Source organism: Pithys albifrons, chromosome 5 (genome assembly GCF_047495875.1).
Source record: "Pithys albifrons albifrons isolate INPA30051 chromosome 5, PitAlb_v1, whole genome shotgun sequence".
Lineage (NCBI taxonomy): Eukaryota > Metazoa > Chordata > Aves > Passeriformes > Thamnophilidae > Pithys > Pithys albifrons.
In genome coordinates, this window is record NC_092462.1 from 63,666,819 (window position 1) to 63,683,488 (window position 16,670).

A 16,670-nucleotide genomic window follows, 5' to 3' on the forward strand; every position below is an offset into this window, starting at 1 on the left:
TGTCCCTGCTCCCATCCCACCCCAGTAATTTAGCTGGTGGAAATACCTGTGGATGAAAGCTTGTTCCATGCTACCCTATCAAGCATCTCAGTTTTTCTTGTCAGTTAATAACATGAAGCTGAGAGAGATGCCTGAGATCTGTAACTTCCTGTAAGTAGAAAGTCCACATATTTCATGTAGTGAGCTTCTGGAATAAAGCTAATGAAAACACAAAATACCATTTTTCTTCCCCTGGGTGCTATCCAGCTTTTCCTTTTCTCCTGCCTGAGCTAACACGGGAGTGTTACAGTTTGTGAAGGCTCACAAGAGTTGCTGTCAATGCTCAGTGTTAATAGTGGAGAATGGGGACAGGCTTTTTCAGGTTCACGGTTCTCGTTACCTTTTTCATGAGAATCCTTTACACAATTAGTTACAGCATTCCTTTAGAGTCAGGCAGTTTTTTCTAAATGCAGTGCTAGTGCTGTCCTTATTTATATTTTACTGAGATATTAAATGTGTCTAATACCCTTCTCAAAATGTTTTTTATCACCTTGCAGCCTTGAAACTTCCTTGCTCTGTGGCAAGGCCTTTGTATTGTGCTTTCTGTGTTTTTTCTTTTAATTTGTCCAGTTTCTTCTTAAACTCATATAAGTATTTGGCATTTATCAGTCTATGCCCTTTAGTTTTCAGATTTGGAAAGACATTGAACAGTCTGTTTACCTTCTTCATTTTACCAATTCCTCATATGTCTAATTATCATGCTCCTCAGTTTCTTCCCCAGGTTATAAAGCCCTGATAATGGTGTCTTACTAGCACTGAGCTGTGTTTTTCATAAAACATGGTGTAACAACTCATGATATGATTGAGTGATAACAATTCAGACCTTAGCCTTGTGTGTGCAGCAGTGTGACTTCTTGATTTGCTACATTTCATCTGGCCTTTTATCACTTAATCAGTCATTTAATCCTTCTGCAGGTTTTGTTTGGGTTTTTTGTGTGGGTTTTTTTTTTGCCTGAGTAACAGAGAATCATCAACAGACTTTGGCACCTTTGACACCTGTGTGTCTGAAGTGATCATCTTTCCCCTGGAAGAATGAAAGCTGTGTATTTCTATTCTTCATATTTTATTTCTTAATCTCTCAATTATCCATGTAACAGGCTACATTCTAATTTGCTTAGAGGCCTTCTGTGAGAGGCCTTACTTACTACCTTTGGAGATGGAAATATGGCCTGGATCCACCTGTCCAACCTTTTGACTTCTTCAGGGATATCTTATGTCAAGGCTTTTTACCCAATATATCTTTTTTTTCTCTATTAGGAAAAAAATGGGTTTCTGTCTTTTGGTTTCCTTGATAACTCAGAAAGTTATTTAATAAATGTATTTAAAATCATATATCAGTCTCAAATGTATAACTTTGTGCGATGTACTTGGTGTCACTATTGCTGCTTTCTGGCCTTTTTGTTACTCTGATTTTTGTCAGTGTGCCTTAGTCATGTTTATTCAAACAAAAGATCAAGGAAACTGCATTTAAAACTCTATACTTAAAACCCCTAAAATTTACAAGATCATTTGTGAGACTGACTACTAACCATTGCTTGGCTCACTTTGCTGGGCCACCTTGGTAATAGTTTTCACCTCTAACAACTGTCATCTTCTCAGGGAAAAGGGGAAATATTTGTGTATTTTTCTACCTGTGTATTCAGTGAGCTTGGAGGTGTATTCCCACTGGGTAGGATTGAATGTATCAGTTGTGTTGTGCATTTGCTTAATTGTTCTGTTTTCAGTCACTTCAGCAACACTTGCTGTACTAATAAAATGGGAAGGCCAATCCAGAAAGCTTTTTTCATATCTTGTCATCTTGGATCCTTTATTTTCCCCAACACATGGATTTTTTCCTCCTCCTGCACACCCCTGTCACTTCATTTTCTGAGCCTAAATGAATGAATGCAGTCATGATCGTATAAAGTGTGTGTGCTATACAGGTTTCCTTCATACTCCTAGTGTGGGTGTTGCTTAATGCATTCATCTTTTGTTCAGTAGGGTTTCCATGAGCTTAATATTTGCTTGTAAAACCTGTAATTTCTTTAAACTTACATATTTCATGTGAATATTTCACTATTGCTTCCTGTCTGAGAAAGTGCTTTCCGTTTTCCTTTTATTCAGTTCTCATTAGGCTTTCACTGTTCAAAGCACTTAGAAGTCCCTAGCTTGTGTTTGTTTGCAAAAATGATCCATGGTGCATGATAATATAACTGTCTTGGGGCTAGCCTCCAATAACTGTGAAAACAAATAAAATCTTAAGCTCAAAAGGCATAAGAAATTGTGATCCTTTAGAATATATTTTTTTCACTTTATTCCTCCCTCATGGTCTTTCTCCTCTTGATTAATCAGGAATTCAGATCAGCTGTAGCTGTGACCCAAGGAGACATCTGTGTGCACCTGGCCAGGGGCTGGTAATAGCAGGCAAGGTGCTAAAAGCTCCTTTGTGCTGGGTAAATCCACTCTGCTGAGAGCTTTAATGTGTTTGTGTTGGTAGGAAAGTAAATCAACAAACAGTTTTATTACTTGACATACACTGTTGATTCTGCCTTAAGTAACTTTAGTAGGGGTTTTTTGAAGGAAGAAAGTAATTCCTAGAGGTTAGAAAAGCACGTAGAAAACTCAGGCTATTTTATGTGGTGAGTGTGTGTGTATGATCCGCTCTGTGTATATACACAACTACAAATCTGTGTGAAAGGATTATTATTTATGGGCCTTAGAGATTCTGGAATTTGACAATGGAAATATCATTCATATCCAGTGTTACTTTAAAAGATGGTGTTTTGGAAGCAATGTTTTTCTAAGATGTGTGTAAAAGATTTTTGCTAAATATATGATCAGATACTTCACTTCTAATCAGCCAACTTCAGTGATGCACCCATGATGTGTTTCAGTTCTGTGTGTTAAGGGTATTATGTTGGGAATCTATTGCGTACATTGTTGGTCTGTGCTAGAATAGAGAAGGAAATTTCATGACAATCCCAGTGTACTCTGTTTGTCAGTGAAATCTTTTGCATTAAAAGGATTTCTTACCTAGATTGTCTAAGTCCATTCTTCAAAACCTTGTACAAATGCTGAAGAGTTTGTTGGGTTTTAGTGCTTGATACAGTCCAAAGTTGAGGCTTTTATATGTTACTTAATCTATGATGGCGATTTCCTTTTGTGATATAAAAATTCTGATATCTTGCAATCTCACTTGGGCTAATCCCCTACTATGGATTAACTGCCTTATTATCAGTTTAATGGCTAAATTTCGAAGGTAGGGGACAATAATTGCTTTCAAACACAGCATTCTCTAAAAGACTGCAGTGTTTCCTTTTGCAATGTTTCCTATTTCTAGTCTAACTAACAGAAACAGTAAAAATGCCTGCCTATGTCAAAATGAATGCTCAATTTCCATTTAAAACTATAGCAGTAAAACTGGAATCTCTATGTAGCTAATGTGCCAAGAAATGTGTAAAGTTTCAGAAAATAAATAGTTGTCTTTAGTTTTCATCAGCCTGTTTACAGTCTACCTACGTGAACAGCTGTGTTTAGATTTCCATATTCTCAGTATTTTTCCTGGAGTTGTAAAACATACATTTTACTAGTAAACAGAAATTACTCTGGTGTTATGTTTCCAGTGCCTTTGAAGTCTATCAGTTAATAACAGCAGGTTACTCCTCTTCTGAATGCTGTGTACGACTCTGAAGAGCATACAGGCCCTTATCGGTTTCATTGTGCTGAGTCTTTTTTAATAAGTGCTTTAATAAAATGGGTTTTAAGTGACAGCTTTAATCTGTTAAATGAAAAGCCTGAATATCAAAAGTGGATTTTTCTGTAGGCCCCTAGAGGTTTAAATGCTTTCTGTAGTATAAGAACATAAATGCAGCAAACTCGAATACATCTGCTTCATGCTTTGCAGATCACAAATAAATTTTTTCAATTTTTTTCTTCCTGAACGGGACTGAGAAAATTAAAGAATATAATTTTGTATTTTAAGCTTAAGAGTTAATAACAGAAAAAAATAATAATGCTATTGTTCCAATATCCACTGTATTAAATGTCCTGTCTCTGGGAAGGTAGAATTAACTATATTTGGAACTGAACTATGGAGCAGTTTGATGATGAAATAAGATTTACACAAGGTCTTGGTGGCAGAGTAGAAACTACAGCCAATATTAAGTACTAACCACCCCTCCACACCCCTGTTCTGCCTTAATTTGTTTCTTACATGAATGCTACGTGCCACCTAAAATTTGTGTGCTTTCACTTGCCTGCTTTCATTTGAATGAAAGTGCTTGTGAACTTGAGTAACTAACAGACTTCATTGGCTTATGTAAATGCACCTGACACTAAACAGCTAGTGAAGTCTATTTTAATTGTCATAAAAGATACATGAAGTCTTGCAAAATGAATGCTCCTGTCTTCTGGAAATTTTTATATTCAAGACAGAGTAAAATTTGACATTAAAAAGACTTGAGTTTGGAGCAAAGCTGGAAAATAAAAGCTACTGACAGCATTTCCATTACAGTGCTCTTATGTGGGAGGAATACACATTGAGATATTTTCTGACTAAAAACATGGGTAAGAACAAAGGTGACAAGTTATAGATCACCACTTTTTATGGTATTTTTATAGTGGGTGCATATACTCTTGTACAGTGTTTGTTCTAGTGTTGTGCTGAATTGAAAGCAAGTGTGTGTTGTCCATCCTTGTTCAGAACACATTTTGGCTGTGCTTTGGACCTTTAACCTTCAGAGACTTTTGTGAGATGGTAAATTGGCATGGCAGCCATGAAACATTCATGCTTTACCTGTTTATTTACCATCTTTCTTTTAAGCAAAGGAAAAATACTGCTAGTTACAAGAAATGGTACTAAGATATTCTAAATTTGATCTCCAAAACACTTCACAACCTCTTTTTCTGCCCTTGCCCTACAACTACAGAACCAACCCACAGACATATTTTTAATTAACTAGCTGATATTTATAGATCACATGTGAAAGTACATGGAATTCATAACTGGGGGGGAGGGATTGGGCAGTAGGTTGAAAATAACAGCAGAAAGTGTTTCCTTCCCGGCTGTCAGCTCTGTTAGAACAAACATTTCAACAAGTTTGCTGTAATAACATCACTTTTCTTTTTTTCTTGTTGAAGGTGGTAGTTCACCATCAGGCTGCATATTTTTAATTTTTCTTTTCCATCCTCATAAAGACCATTACTTGCATATTAGTCTGCAATGTAATTGCAATAAAACAATTATATCCTGGTGGTGTAAACCATCTCTGTTTTGTTTCTTCAGCTTTCTATTGTTAGAATTGTTCTTATCTAACACAATCACTTGAACAAACAGAGCTGGAAGGGCTCAGAGTCGTGCCATGCTCTTGTATGTAGGAAGTGGAGCAGGAGAGAAAAGACTGCCAGATAACTGCCTTTCTTACTAGGTTTGTTTTATATTGAACACTGACTTCTGAATGGTGCCTCCAATGTTATCCAGAGTATCACTGAAATATTTGTGGTATTCTCAACATGCAGAAAACCCTGAACAGAAAAAGAAAGCATTCTCAAGACAGTAGTGCTGAAGGGATTAATAAATATGAAAGCATAGGTTGAAACAGAAGAATACTGCCTTGCCCATCTTGTTTCATTGGGGTGGGGTAGGTGGATAAATATTATGTTTCTTTCAAACAGTATGCTCTTTTCTGTACCTTCTTGCTTATTGTTAGCAGAGCCCCTGAATGATGCTGCTGGTCTGAGTGGTGCCACCTGGAAAAGTGGCTTCTGACTTGCTTAGAGTTCAATCCTGTTGGTTATATATCAGGACAAGGAGATTAAGTAGTTAATTTTGGTTTGAGGTGCTGTTTGCCTATTTTACAATAATATTTTTGCAGCTTTCCGAAAAGACCAAGTACTAAATGAAAACTGGTTTTCATCATATGCCCTGTTTAGCCAGACAACATGTTACAATCTGGTATTAGCACTTTTCCAAGTGGAGCTTGGCAGACAAAACTGCGGCATGGTGAAGAAGAAATCTTACTTTGTGGTTTGCTCTTGTTAAAATACAACCATTTTAATGAAGATGTTGGCTTGTAGCCTGTTCTTGTTTAAAAATAGTACCAGGGACATTAACGAATGCAAGGAGCCCTGTTCTTCAGGAGACTCTTTGGAAGGGGGTTTGTTTCTTCCTTCCTCTCAACTAGTGCAAAAGAGCTGAATGGCACCTCAGCTGGCAGGGCTGCTTGGCAGCTTCTGGCATTGCTGCTGCCCAAATTAGGTCATCTCATAAAAAGTCATCTCCTACAAAAGTAGGAGTAAGCTTTTCTCCCTAAACTAATTCTTCATTCAAGTAACATGCAACTTGATGTTCCTTGCAAACACTGGATTTTAGATAAAGCTTTCAAGACTCTTTCTTTATGATTGACTGGGCAGTCAATATAATACTTTTGAAGAAAAGAATTAAGTCTGTATAGGTACAGTGGATGGGAAAGGAGAAAAAAAATCAGGTGGAGCGTGGAGCAAAACAAAAAAAATGGTGATGTTTAGAGGGTGTAATCATTGTTAGTTTCTGTATGCTCCAGACACTGAGAAGCTGAGCTTTTAAATGTACTGGGCATATTTTAAAGGCCTACTAATTTTTCAAATCTCTAGAAAAAGTTTCAATACTTAATGAAAAGACTGACAGGTGAAAGACTGAAGTGCTATAAAGAAAAGAATAGTGAAGTATAAAAGTTGATCCATACTACATATTCTACATGTGCTTGTATTTATTGTAATGAATATTCTAATGAAAAAGGAATTTTGTGGAAGTAAATGAGAAGCTGTAAACTGTATGTGGCATCCTGTGGCAGGTACCAAATAACAAGTAGTGGTAAATATGCTGAAGTAAAATACTGAGATGGAGTGTAAATACTGTAAAAAGTTAATTTCCACTATTCTTGCAAAACACTTGTGTTGGGTTTTTTAGGTATGATGCTTTAACTCTTCAACTACATTTAGCAATGATTTTTAAAATGTTTTATGCTGTTGATAGTAAACAATTTTCTTTGTTGTATTAATTTATAGAGGGTATGAAGGAAGAACCTGAAGTGCTCTTTGAAGAATTGCTTGAGAGGGCAAAAGCTGGAGAACCAAAAGCACAAACAGAGGTAATTTCATGGTTTTTGCCCAGTCTTGTTTGCTCTTAATTCCAAAAATAGCACTGCCAGCTCTAGAACTATTATCTCTTTTTCAGTTGAACTGTGTCTGTTTGATCTTAAACTATTCAAAAAAGGTGGTACCAGATGGTTGCTCTGCTTTGAAAAATGGTGCTCGCTTGGGAGTGTGACAGGCTTCAGGTCCAACTCCTGAACAAGCCTTTAGAGCACCTGGAAAGTGGGGAGGGTAGGCAGAGAGCATGCAGAAGGGAATTGGTTTTGTGGGGTTTCTTTGAAAGGAGCATGTGCCAGAGAGCTGCTTGTGGAGGTCTGCAGGTAGGGACTGTTAAATGCTGTTGGTTCAGCACTACACTATATACAGAGATACTGGAGCTCTTGGGCTGGACTCTGTGGAAGAAACTTCATCCAGGTGCTTTAGCAGTAACAGAGGTTGGTTGATGTTTTGCTCATATACCGTTTCTCTCTTGAATAAACATATTTTAGAGAAGAAGCCCCTCCTTGTTTGTTGAAATTAGCTGTATTTAGTTGTTCAATGGCAGGTAAAATTGAATTAACAGTAGCAATTCTGTCCCTGTATCTGTTAGCTTTTCAGGTGTCCCTTAGGTTTTAGAAAAATTGCACCATTTTCCAATGCATTCCATCATCTGGTGTATTGGTCTAGTATAAATAACTTCAAATTGTTTAGAAGGGGTTTAGTTTGTGTTTGACTTGGTTTGTGTTTTCCTTGAGCATTCTTTTCCAGCTTCAGCTTTGATGCTGAAAGGGATTGGTTACGGTTTCCTCCATGCTCATTGGTCATTTGGATTTTTCCCTCAAGGATCACAGCTCTTTTTGCAAATAAAAATCAAAGGTGGGGATTGGAAACAAAATCTTCTAAACCTGGTAAAAACAATATGGCAATGCCAGGCTTGCTTCCCATTCCATCTGAACTTCTTTGAGAGGCAGAGTGACCTTGGAGGTGTAACCTGAGATAGTAACAAATTCCTCCCTTTGAAACAGCCGGTGACTTTTTTGGAGAGGAAACACTATCCTTGAGGGAACTGCTGCTGTAAAATCCATGTTTTGGCTCTATTCCTTCACACAAAAAAAATCAAACTGCATAAATGTTCTTTCAGGATATAACTTCCAGATGAGTAAGAATGCTCAGAAATACTTATATATACGCTTAAGCCTGTGATGGGTGTGTGGGTGTGGGTGGGGTGGGGTGTGTGTGTGTGTGTGTGTATACATATATAAATTTTTTTTCTCCTTCTCAATTCATTCCACTTGCAATGCCTTCCTTTAGCTCCATAACTCTGTATGTTTTCTGTTCCCACACAGTAATAACATTCTTATCCTAAAAAGATGCAGCATACAATTTTGCTTCAATATGCATTCAGGATGAATTGACAGCCTGAAATGGAACCCAAAATACATTAATTTCTTTTCTGTGCAGTTATATTCCATGTGACTTTTGGAAAGGGAACTAACTTTTAGTTTTTAAAACACTAAAAAAGATTTATTTCTTCTCTATTTTTGAATATGTTTCTTTAGAATCAGAAAAAAATTAATTTTATTTCTTACCTCTGTAGGAGTATGAATGAAGGGTTGAGATGCCACTGGTGTGCTCTTTGCTAATAATCACAAAGTCAAGCAGACGAAATCATTCAGTTCACTGCCTTGTAGTTAGTTATTACTATGAGTTTATTAAAAAAAGTTCTGCCATGACTATGGAAATCAATGTGCTCTGAGTGGCTGTCAACATGTATTACTGTAACGTTATGTAGGGGTTTTTTGTTGAGAAATAACTATGTAAATGAAACACCTATGGCTGGAATTCCATAATGGAGACAAGGCAGCTCTGTGTCTTTAACCAGAGGATGTCTGCATTGTGACTGCTTGAGATAACCACCTCAGCAAAGCCAGAGACTGGAGCAACCTCCGGGGAAGTGCAGTGTCAGGCTCTGTGTTAAACCATTACCAGCTATGACTTCATTTCAGTTTTAGGGCATGGGAAAGAGAGAATCCAAGACTGCTTAAATGACAAATGTGAGGTTAGCACCTTTTCCCATCAGCTGTTCCTCCTTCTGCAGGCCAGAGCTTTGCAGCCATTTTCAGGTGGTTTGATGTAGGAGCTTTGCTATTAAAACCACAGACAAAAATACTTTAGTCACAGAACAGGTGCTGTGCCACTGTTTTGCTTGTGCAGTAGCCTTGTAGGATATGACTTGTCTCAGGGTCTGCTATCTGATGTTGCAATATGAGTTTCTATGTCCAAGAGGTCCTTAGAAACTCAAGAGCAGCTACCCTTGAAGCTTTGCTCAAAATCTTAATGGCTATAATAGAAACATGCTCAAGAAACAGCTGTTCTTGTCAGATGGATGTTATTTAACATGTCACTTGTTCAAGCAATTCCTTTCTGAAGGAAATAGCTGAAAGTACATCTGCAGTCGGGTGATAAATTACCAGGCAATTGCTGAAATATTTTTTGGTGATTTTTTTTTTTCAATCTTACAAACTCTTTTCTTGGTGTGTCACTGTATTGATGCACCTCCTGTTGAACTCTGGCATGACTTTGTATTCAGTGTTTAGTTCTGACTTTTGGATTCCTTAGTCCAGTTTTCTTCCTGTTTCTGTAAAGTTTTTGATAGATTCACTGTATGTGCTATGGGTTCAAGTGTTGATGTCTACCCAATAACTCTCTGTAGAAGTTGCTGGAGCACTCATTTAATTGTATGAAACAATTTGAAAGGCTGAAGACATAAACTTTAAGAAAAAAGATCATTTTGATTATATCAGTGCATTTAGTCTACATTAAAAATAATGTGAATTATTAATCTTCTAATAGTATTTCTTTAGTCACCTTTAATGGTAGCACCAAAGACAAAGTTTCAGAGAAACTGTCAAATGGGTTTTTTCAGGAGGTAATACTGTGGACTTATGGAGGTGCTGTTAAGGTATTGCATTAATTGCTCCTAGAATGCAGCAGAAGTAACATTAGGGGGAGAGGGAGTGCAGTGATCCAACCAAAAACATTTCCCAGATTCTTCAGGTATGCTGATAAAATGTACACCAGTTTTGGTTATTTTCTGCCATTTAATGCTTTATTGTCTTGTGATAGGCAGAAGTGTTTCATACTATGGCATAAATGTATTTACTTTTATCGTATATTTCAATTTTTAGAAGGAAGGAAAAAGGTGGTGTTTTTTCTTGTCTGTAAAACAGTAATACAGGCAGCTGCTTGGTAATTTCTGTAATCCTGAGTTGGAGGGTTTTTATAAGATATTTCACTGAATTTGCTTGATGCTTATGCAATATGAGTTTTATTCCCCTCACTAATTAATCATGAGTTTGCTTTGACCTTCAGTGGCTAAACTGCAGTGAGCCAGGGATTGCACTCCTTGAAGCCTGCTTCCATGTCAAAGCCTTGTCAGTAACTTCATCTGAATTTCTGAATGTGCCATATTACATTTACTTTTTTCTGTTTCTCAGATGAGGCCAGAAGTGTTGTCTGGTCATTGTTGGAGGAGGAAAAGAATTCAAGAAAACACTTAATACTGTGAGGTTCACCTCATCCTGCTAGATACTGAAGACCAATAGCAACTAATGCATTGACCTGGCCAAATGTGTTGCAATTCCTTCTTGCTTCCAGTTCTTTCAGATCTTTCCATGCAGAAGATCAGCTTACAGCTATGTTCTTTAGTGCTAGGAGCAACTGTTTTGACCTTTTGTTCAGAGAGAATTTATTTTAGCTGAGTTCCAAGAGGTGGGAGGGGAGTGTCTCTGGGCAAGAGAGTATATTTCATAATTGAAGGAATTTTATTTCCTATTTATTCTAGGTGGGGAAACACTTCTTGAGATTAGCAGAAGAGGAGGATGAAGAACTTAACAGTTGTAGTGCAGTTGACTGGTTCATCCTTGCTGCTAAGCAAGGTCGAAGAGAAGCTGTCAAACTGTTGCGTAGGTGCCTGGCAGACAGAAGAGGTAGGGGCTCTCTGAGGCTTTCTCCTTGCACTTCCCACTTTGAACTAGTACTACTTTCATTTTAACTCTGCAAAGAGGGGTTAAAATGTGATGGAAAAATTACCATGGCAAAATTATGCGAGTAGTTGCTGACAGTTTGTTCCAATTGGTAATTTAAAAAGTATTAATTACTAATACTGCTTATTAAAACATTTTTATTTCTTACTTTAATTCCTTCATTAAATCCATGCTTATTCTTCCCCTCTTTGCCTTTCACTGAATCTTCTTTTCTTTGACTGTGCAGGTCATACATATCCACACACCACCTACATATCTGCTGTTGTTTCATTCTTTTGCCCCTCTCCAACTAGCTCCTAATTGGTCTTTTTCATTATGTTTTCCCACTAAGATTCTTGTCTTATTTCATTCTACTTCCCATGCTTGGAATGGTCTCTCATCTGCCAACTCCCTGAACTCTTACTTATGGGGTAAAAAAACCAGTCCACTGATTTTCACTCAATTCTTGCTGCCTTTTACATGCCACTCATGCACATCTGCACTACCTTTTGTCTGATCTGCTGTATTTGAAAAGTGAAGCAAGACATAATTGTAATGCATGTTTTGCAGTCTTTGATGTACAGTTTAAGCTTAAGCAGTGTGTTTAGATTTTGATAAGCAGTGGGCACAGAAAGGCAATTGAGTAATTTACTTAGGTGGTCAAAATGTGACAAAAACTTGAAGTTTCAGACTCAACTGTAAGCAAATCTGTCATTTCTGCATGGGTGTGGGTTAATAGTGTGTAATGTATTTTTTCTTTTCTTGAGGAATCACTTTTGAGAATGAGGAAGAAGTGAAAAAGTTATCATCTGAGACTGACTTGGAGAGAGCTGTGCGAAAAGCTGCCTTAGTCATGTATTGGAAATTAAACCCAAAAAAGAAGAAGCAATTGGCAGTTTCTGAACTACTGGAAAATGTTGGGCAAGTTGACGATGGAGGTTTGTTTATGGTATTCATAAAATGCAGACTTACATGCAGAATACAGGTGGAATCTAAAGGCAGGACATAAAAGTAAATGTATGATCTGCTTAAGAAACTGTAACTGTCTTAATGACTCTAAGGCTCTTTTAAGAGCAGTGCTTTCTGAATCACTAAAGTTAGTTCATCAAGGCCTGCCAACTCTTGCAGTAAGTTGTGATTCAGTTAAGTACTTGCTCAAGTGATCAAATATTTAGAATATCTTAACACTCACTGTCCATGGAAAATAGGTATTTAGTGGTGTTACTGTATTCGATTTTTCTTTTTTAATCTCTAACAGACATCCTGATAACTCACTGGATGTTTTAATTTGCAAACCCAGTCTTCCAGACATTTGGCTCACTCTGCCATCACAGCACTCTGTGTTAGCTATGTCAGTCCTCTTTCCTTTTCTAATATAGTAACAGGAATATAGAAGACTATATAGCCTCTTCTTACGTGTTTACATATAAGTCTGTTCCTGACCTTGAGGAGATGCCATTCCCCAAATACTATGGTTGCTGTTTGATCACTTTGACTGCTTTGACTTTCCCTAAACTTCTGTTATTGAACCAGATGGTGAGAAGCAGCCTGGTCCAGTCCCAAAGTCCGTGCAGAAGCAGAGAAGAATGTTGGAGCGACTGGTGAACAGTGAATGTGAGTGCGTGCTGCTGCTTTCAATCTTTGCCAGTGGTTTTGGATTTGATAAACAATTTTGTGCTGCCAGAGTAAGAATATACAGAAAGTTTGGATTGCAATAAACTGATAGTGTCCATTTATTACATGTGCAAGGCAAATAAACAGATCTGCATGTGAACTTGCAGAAGGCATCACCATATAGTCAAATACTAAGAGGAGTTTGTGTGTCATTTGTTACTTTTATATTCTTGTCCTTTCAGCACTTAAAGGACTATTCAGCAAAAAAGATTTTGCACTTTCAATATTTTTTTAGTTCTAAATTGCAGTAACCTTTATGATTACAATGAGGGAATTAATTAAGCAACCATTTAATGCAGGCAGATCTCTCATTCTATTTGCCTTTCTTCTGTTTGCCCTTTCCTTATAATTAATATTTGTCTTTTCATGTTTGTTCAATAAGTGATATAGGAAAGATGCACCAGGAGATTTCTTTTGTAATTTGTGAGTAGCTTAGTTCATGTTTTGGGAAGAATTAAACTACTCAACCCACCCAGGGTCAGATGTGTAGACCCAAATCCGTGAGTTTTATAAGGTATGGTGGGGTGAGGGTTTGGAATTGAAATAAAGTTCTCCTTAACCTAATGCTGATGCATTGTTGGGCTTTCAGGAGGTAAGTCAAGTGTTTATGTTAAAGAAATTCATTCTCAACAATGCAGCATATGTAGTTTTTCAAGGACAGTATCTAACATAAGGTTCAATTAATCACTGTAGGGAAAACCTCAATTTTTTGAAATGCAGTATGTCATATGAAATAGTTCATGTGCAATCTAGATCAGTTCTTGAATAGCACTTTTAAATGCCACAAAGCATGTTGTTATTACTATCTGTAGTTGAGAATACGTGTAACTAAAGCGTCATACATGGATTAGTGAACCAAATCTGGGCCTTTTCTGGTTTAAACTCCTTGAAAGATTAGATTTACACTTCTTAGGTCAGTTTGGCTTTTACCTTCAAGGACTGTGTTCATTGCACAGGTGATTTCTGAAAGTAACTTTCCTAAGAAGAGGGGAATATTTCAGTCTTACATTAACTTTCACAGAAGTAAAAGAGGAGGGACACGTGCCTGTGTATGAATAAGGAAGTAGGTGATGGGAGAAATAATATTCTGGAGAGCAAACTTCTGGTCCTGTCAAACCTTCTATAAGAGTATGTCAGGTGTTCTTGTGACTGGTCTGCTTCTGGAAAGCTAGAAATAGCTCTTCAAGGATAAGACTGTTGAGTTTCATTGTCCGGTCATAGTGTCGTAATGCAGATGTATTTGAGTTCAGTAGAGCTGGGTTGCATTGGTGTTCTTTGCAGTCCTCAGCTGAACTGGCCCATGCTGGTAGTGTGCAAGTCATTTGGTTCTGGTTTCTTCAGTTATTCAGCAGGTATCAGAAAAGGAACTGGTAAATATGGGGTTTTTAAGGCTTAAATGGTATATAAAATAACAGGACAGTAAATGAACCTACGTGTAAACGTAGGCAGAAATTGATGTGAGTATTTTTATTTTTCTATGGTGGAGGGGGAAGGCAGGGAAATTTGTCATAACCAAATTGAAGAAAAATCTATGAATAATAAATAGAATCTACAACACACTCTTTTTATATCAATTCAAGAGACATTTTGGTGACAAAATACTAATAACATTTAAAAATGAAAATTTTTCGTCAAACACTTAAAGCAAGAGTTAGGCTGTTACCTCTTCTCTAGAGAGCTTTTATCTTTTCATACTTCTCTGATTCACGAAGTTTCTCCATTTATCTTGCCAGCAGGAGTTTCTTCCTTCAATTATAATACTTTGACAATACTTGGAAGATCATTTTTAAGTCAGATACATGTTTGCAGATACCTGATCTGGGTTATCCTTAATGGAGGTATAAACAGAAAATTAGAGCTAACATTGTCAGTGGGCAGTTGTTGCATGCCTGAACGTGTGTATGTCAGTGCATCTCTACACAGTAATTAACGACTCCTTCCTTCTCAGGATGTCCCATGGTCCTTTAAACATGTCAATACGGTTTTTTTGTGAGGTTCTAACCATGTCTGCTTGCTGATTCTACACCAGTAGGACTATTTTAGTTCTGTATAGTATGTCCCAGTAAATTTAGATGACAAATTTCTTATTAGCCTGTAAACCCCAACAAGACAGGTAAAGTCTCACAGACTTCTTGGTGCAAGCAATATTGCCTTACAGTCTGTGAATGGTAAGAATAGTTAGCAAAAATAAATCCTTTCTGGTTTCTTGGGATGCATGCCAGATGGCATTTTGTGGGATATAAGGGTTTGTCCAAGGAGGAGGGAGAGGTAAAAGTCCAAGGAAAAGGCAGCATCCATGTTCTGAGATTAAAGCAAAAAATAGATTGTAAGCTGCTGGTTTTCTATTGAACTCTTTCAACACTCCTCTTCCTGTAATATGTATCTTGAGACAAATACCTTATTTGGTTCTGTCCCATGTTACAATCTGCTTAAATATTGCAGAAAGAACTTAGGTTTCAAATATTTTCCCAACAAAATTAAAACTCAAATGTTACCCGTTAATTCCAAAAACTGATTGATTATTTATTAGGAATGCAGCTTTTGAAATGCAGATGTGGTGCTCGGTTTCTGCTGCTGGTCTCTGCTTGCTCAGGCTGGGCAGTCACGGCAGTCACGCAGTCGCAGGGAAGATGCAGGGGCAGGGAGTTTCACAACTCACAGGTGGAACACAGCTGGCCCTTTGGCACATAGCATGGCAGGTCCCAGTTTCCTTCAGGCTGGCAGATCTCAGTCCTCAGTGGCAAGAAGGCAAACAGCTTGGTTGGCAGAGAAAGAAGAAGGTGAGGTGAGGTGAAGGTGGGGGAGATAGGAGAGTGGTTCTCTCTTTCTTTCTTTTCTCCACACACCCCCTACCTAATTTCTAAGGTGTCTTTGGAGTTTTGCCTTTTCACACGTAGCTTGCAAATTTCATAAAAACAGGATATAGCTTTAGCTAAGCTGTTACAACAGAAGGATGCTTTGGTGCTGACAGACCATGTATCTGTGCTGGTAGCAGGCAGATGGTTGTAAACATTCTTTGGCTGAATTTGCTGATATGGCAGCTAGGATCTTGCAGGATGTGTATGGATAGATGTTTGTGAAAGTTTTCTGGCAAAACTGCTGATAGAAAGTTTCTTCAATAGGATGTTTTTGACAGAGGAACAATGGAGGAATATTATTGATTGCATTTCTATGTTAAATGATTGTCACATACCTGCAGTGTTTTCAATATTAAAAACTGAAATATTTCTGTGTAGCTTCTATGAATGTAGCATTTTTTAAATTAAAAAATTAATAGGCTCAAAGCTGTTAATCCTCTCATTTTAAATTTAATGAAGCAGTTCAGTTTTCTGTCTCTTTAAAATATCAAACTACTATTAATAATGCTAGTTTTCACATCTTTGTATCAGCTGACTCGCTGAACTTCATGTGTAGGAGGTGTTACAGATTTTTGTCATTCAATTTTTTCAGGTATATAGCAGTGTCATTTGCCTTAGAGTATGGAAGAAAGTAGCTGTTAATTATCCTCTTTTACAAACTGCATCAGCCTTGTCTGCCAGAGGAACTAGCTAATCCATGCTTATGTGAGGAACTGGCTGTGCAAACAGTCTGAACCAGCATATAAATCATGTTCAGTTATGCAGCTTTCCTAGAGTTTGCACAAGTAACCTCATGTCTCTGTTCTGCTCACAGGAGTGGATAAGGATCTTCCAGGGCAGAGTGTTAAATTCTGTGTATGTAAACTGAGCAAAGTATTTTGTTGCTAGCTGTCTGATTGAGATTGCAGTTGGTAGTTTTGGGGAGGCCTTTTGTAGAGCCACATAGAATGTTAGATTAATACCTTGTAAGTAATTCACATTTCAT

General features: G+C 37.5%; 1 protein-coding gene across 6 annotated transcripts in view; it reads left to right on the plus strand.

Annotated features, from left to right (window-relative positions):
• Positions 1 to 16,670, plus strand: part of WFS1 (wolframin ER transmembrane glycoprotein) — a 33,683-nt gene that overhangs the window by 12,015 nt on the left and 4,998 nt on the right. For all 6 annotated transcript variants that reach the window (XM_071556832.1, XM_071556833.1, XM_071556834.1 and 3 more), the window contains exons 3-6: positions 7,063 to 7,145; positions 10,973 to 11,117; positions 11,921 to 12,091; positions 12,687 to 12,767. In XM_071556832.1, coding sequence (XP_071412933.1) covers positions 7,063 to 7,145; positions 10,973 to 11,117; positions 11,921 to 12,091; positions 12,687 to 12,767 — 480 coding nt within the window. The remainder of the gene's footprint in view (positions 1 to 7,062; positions 7,146 to 10,972; positions 11,118 to 11,920; positions 12,092 to 12,686; positions 12,768 to 16,670) is intronic.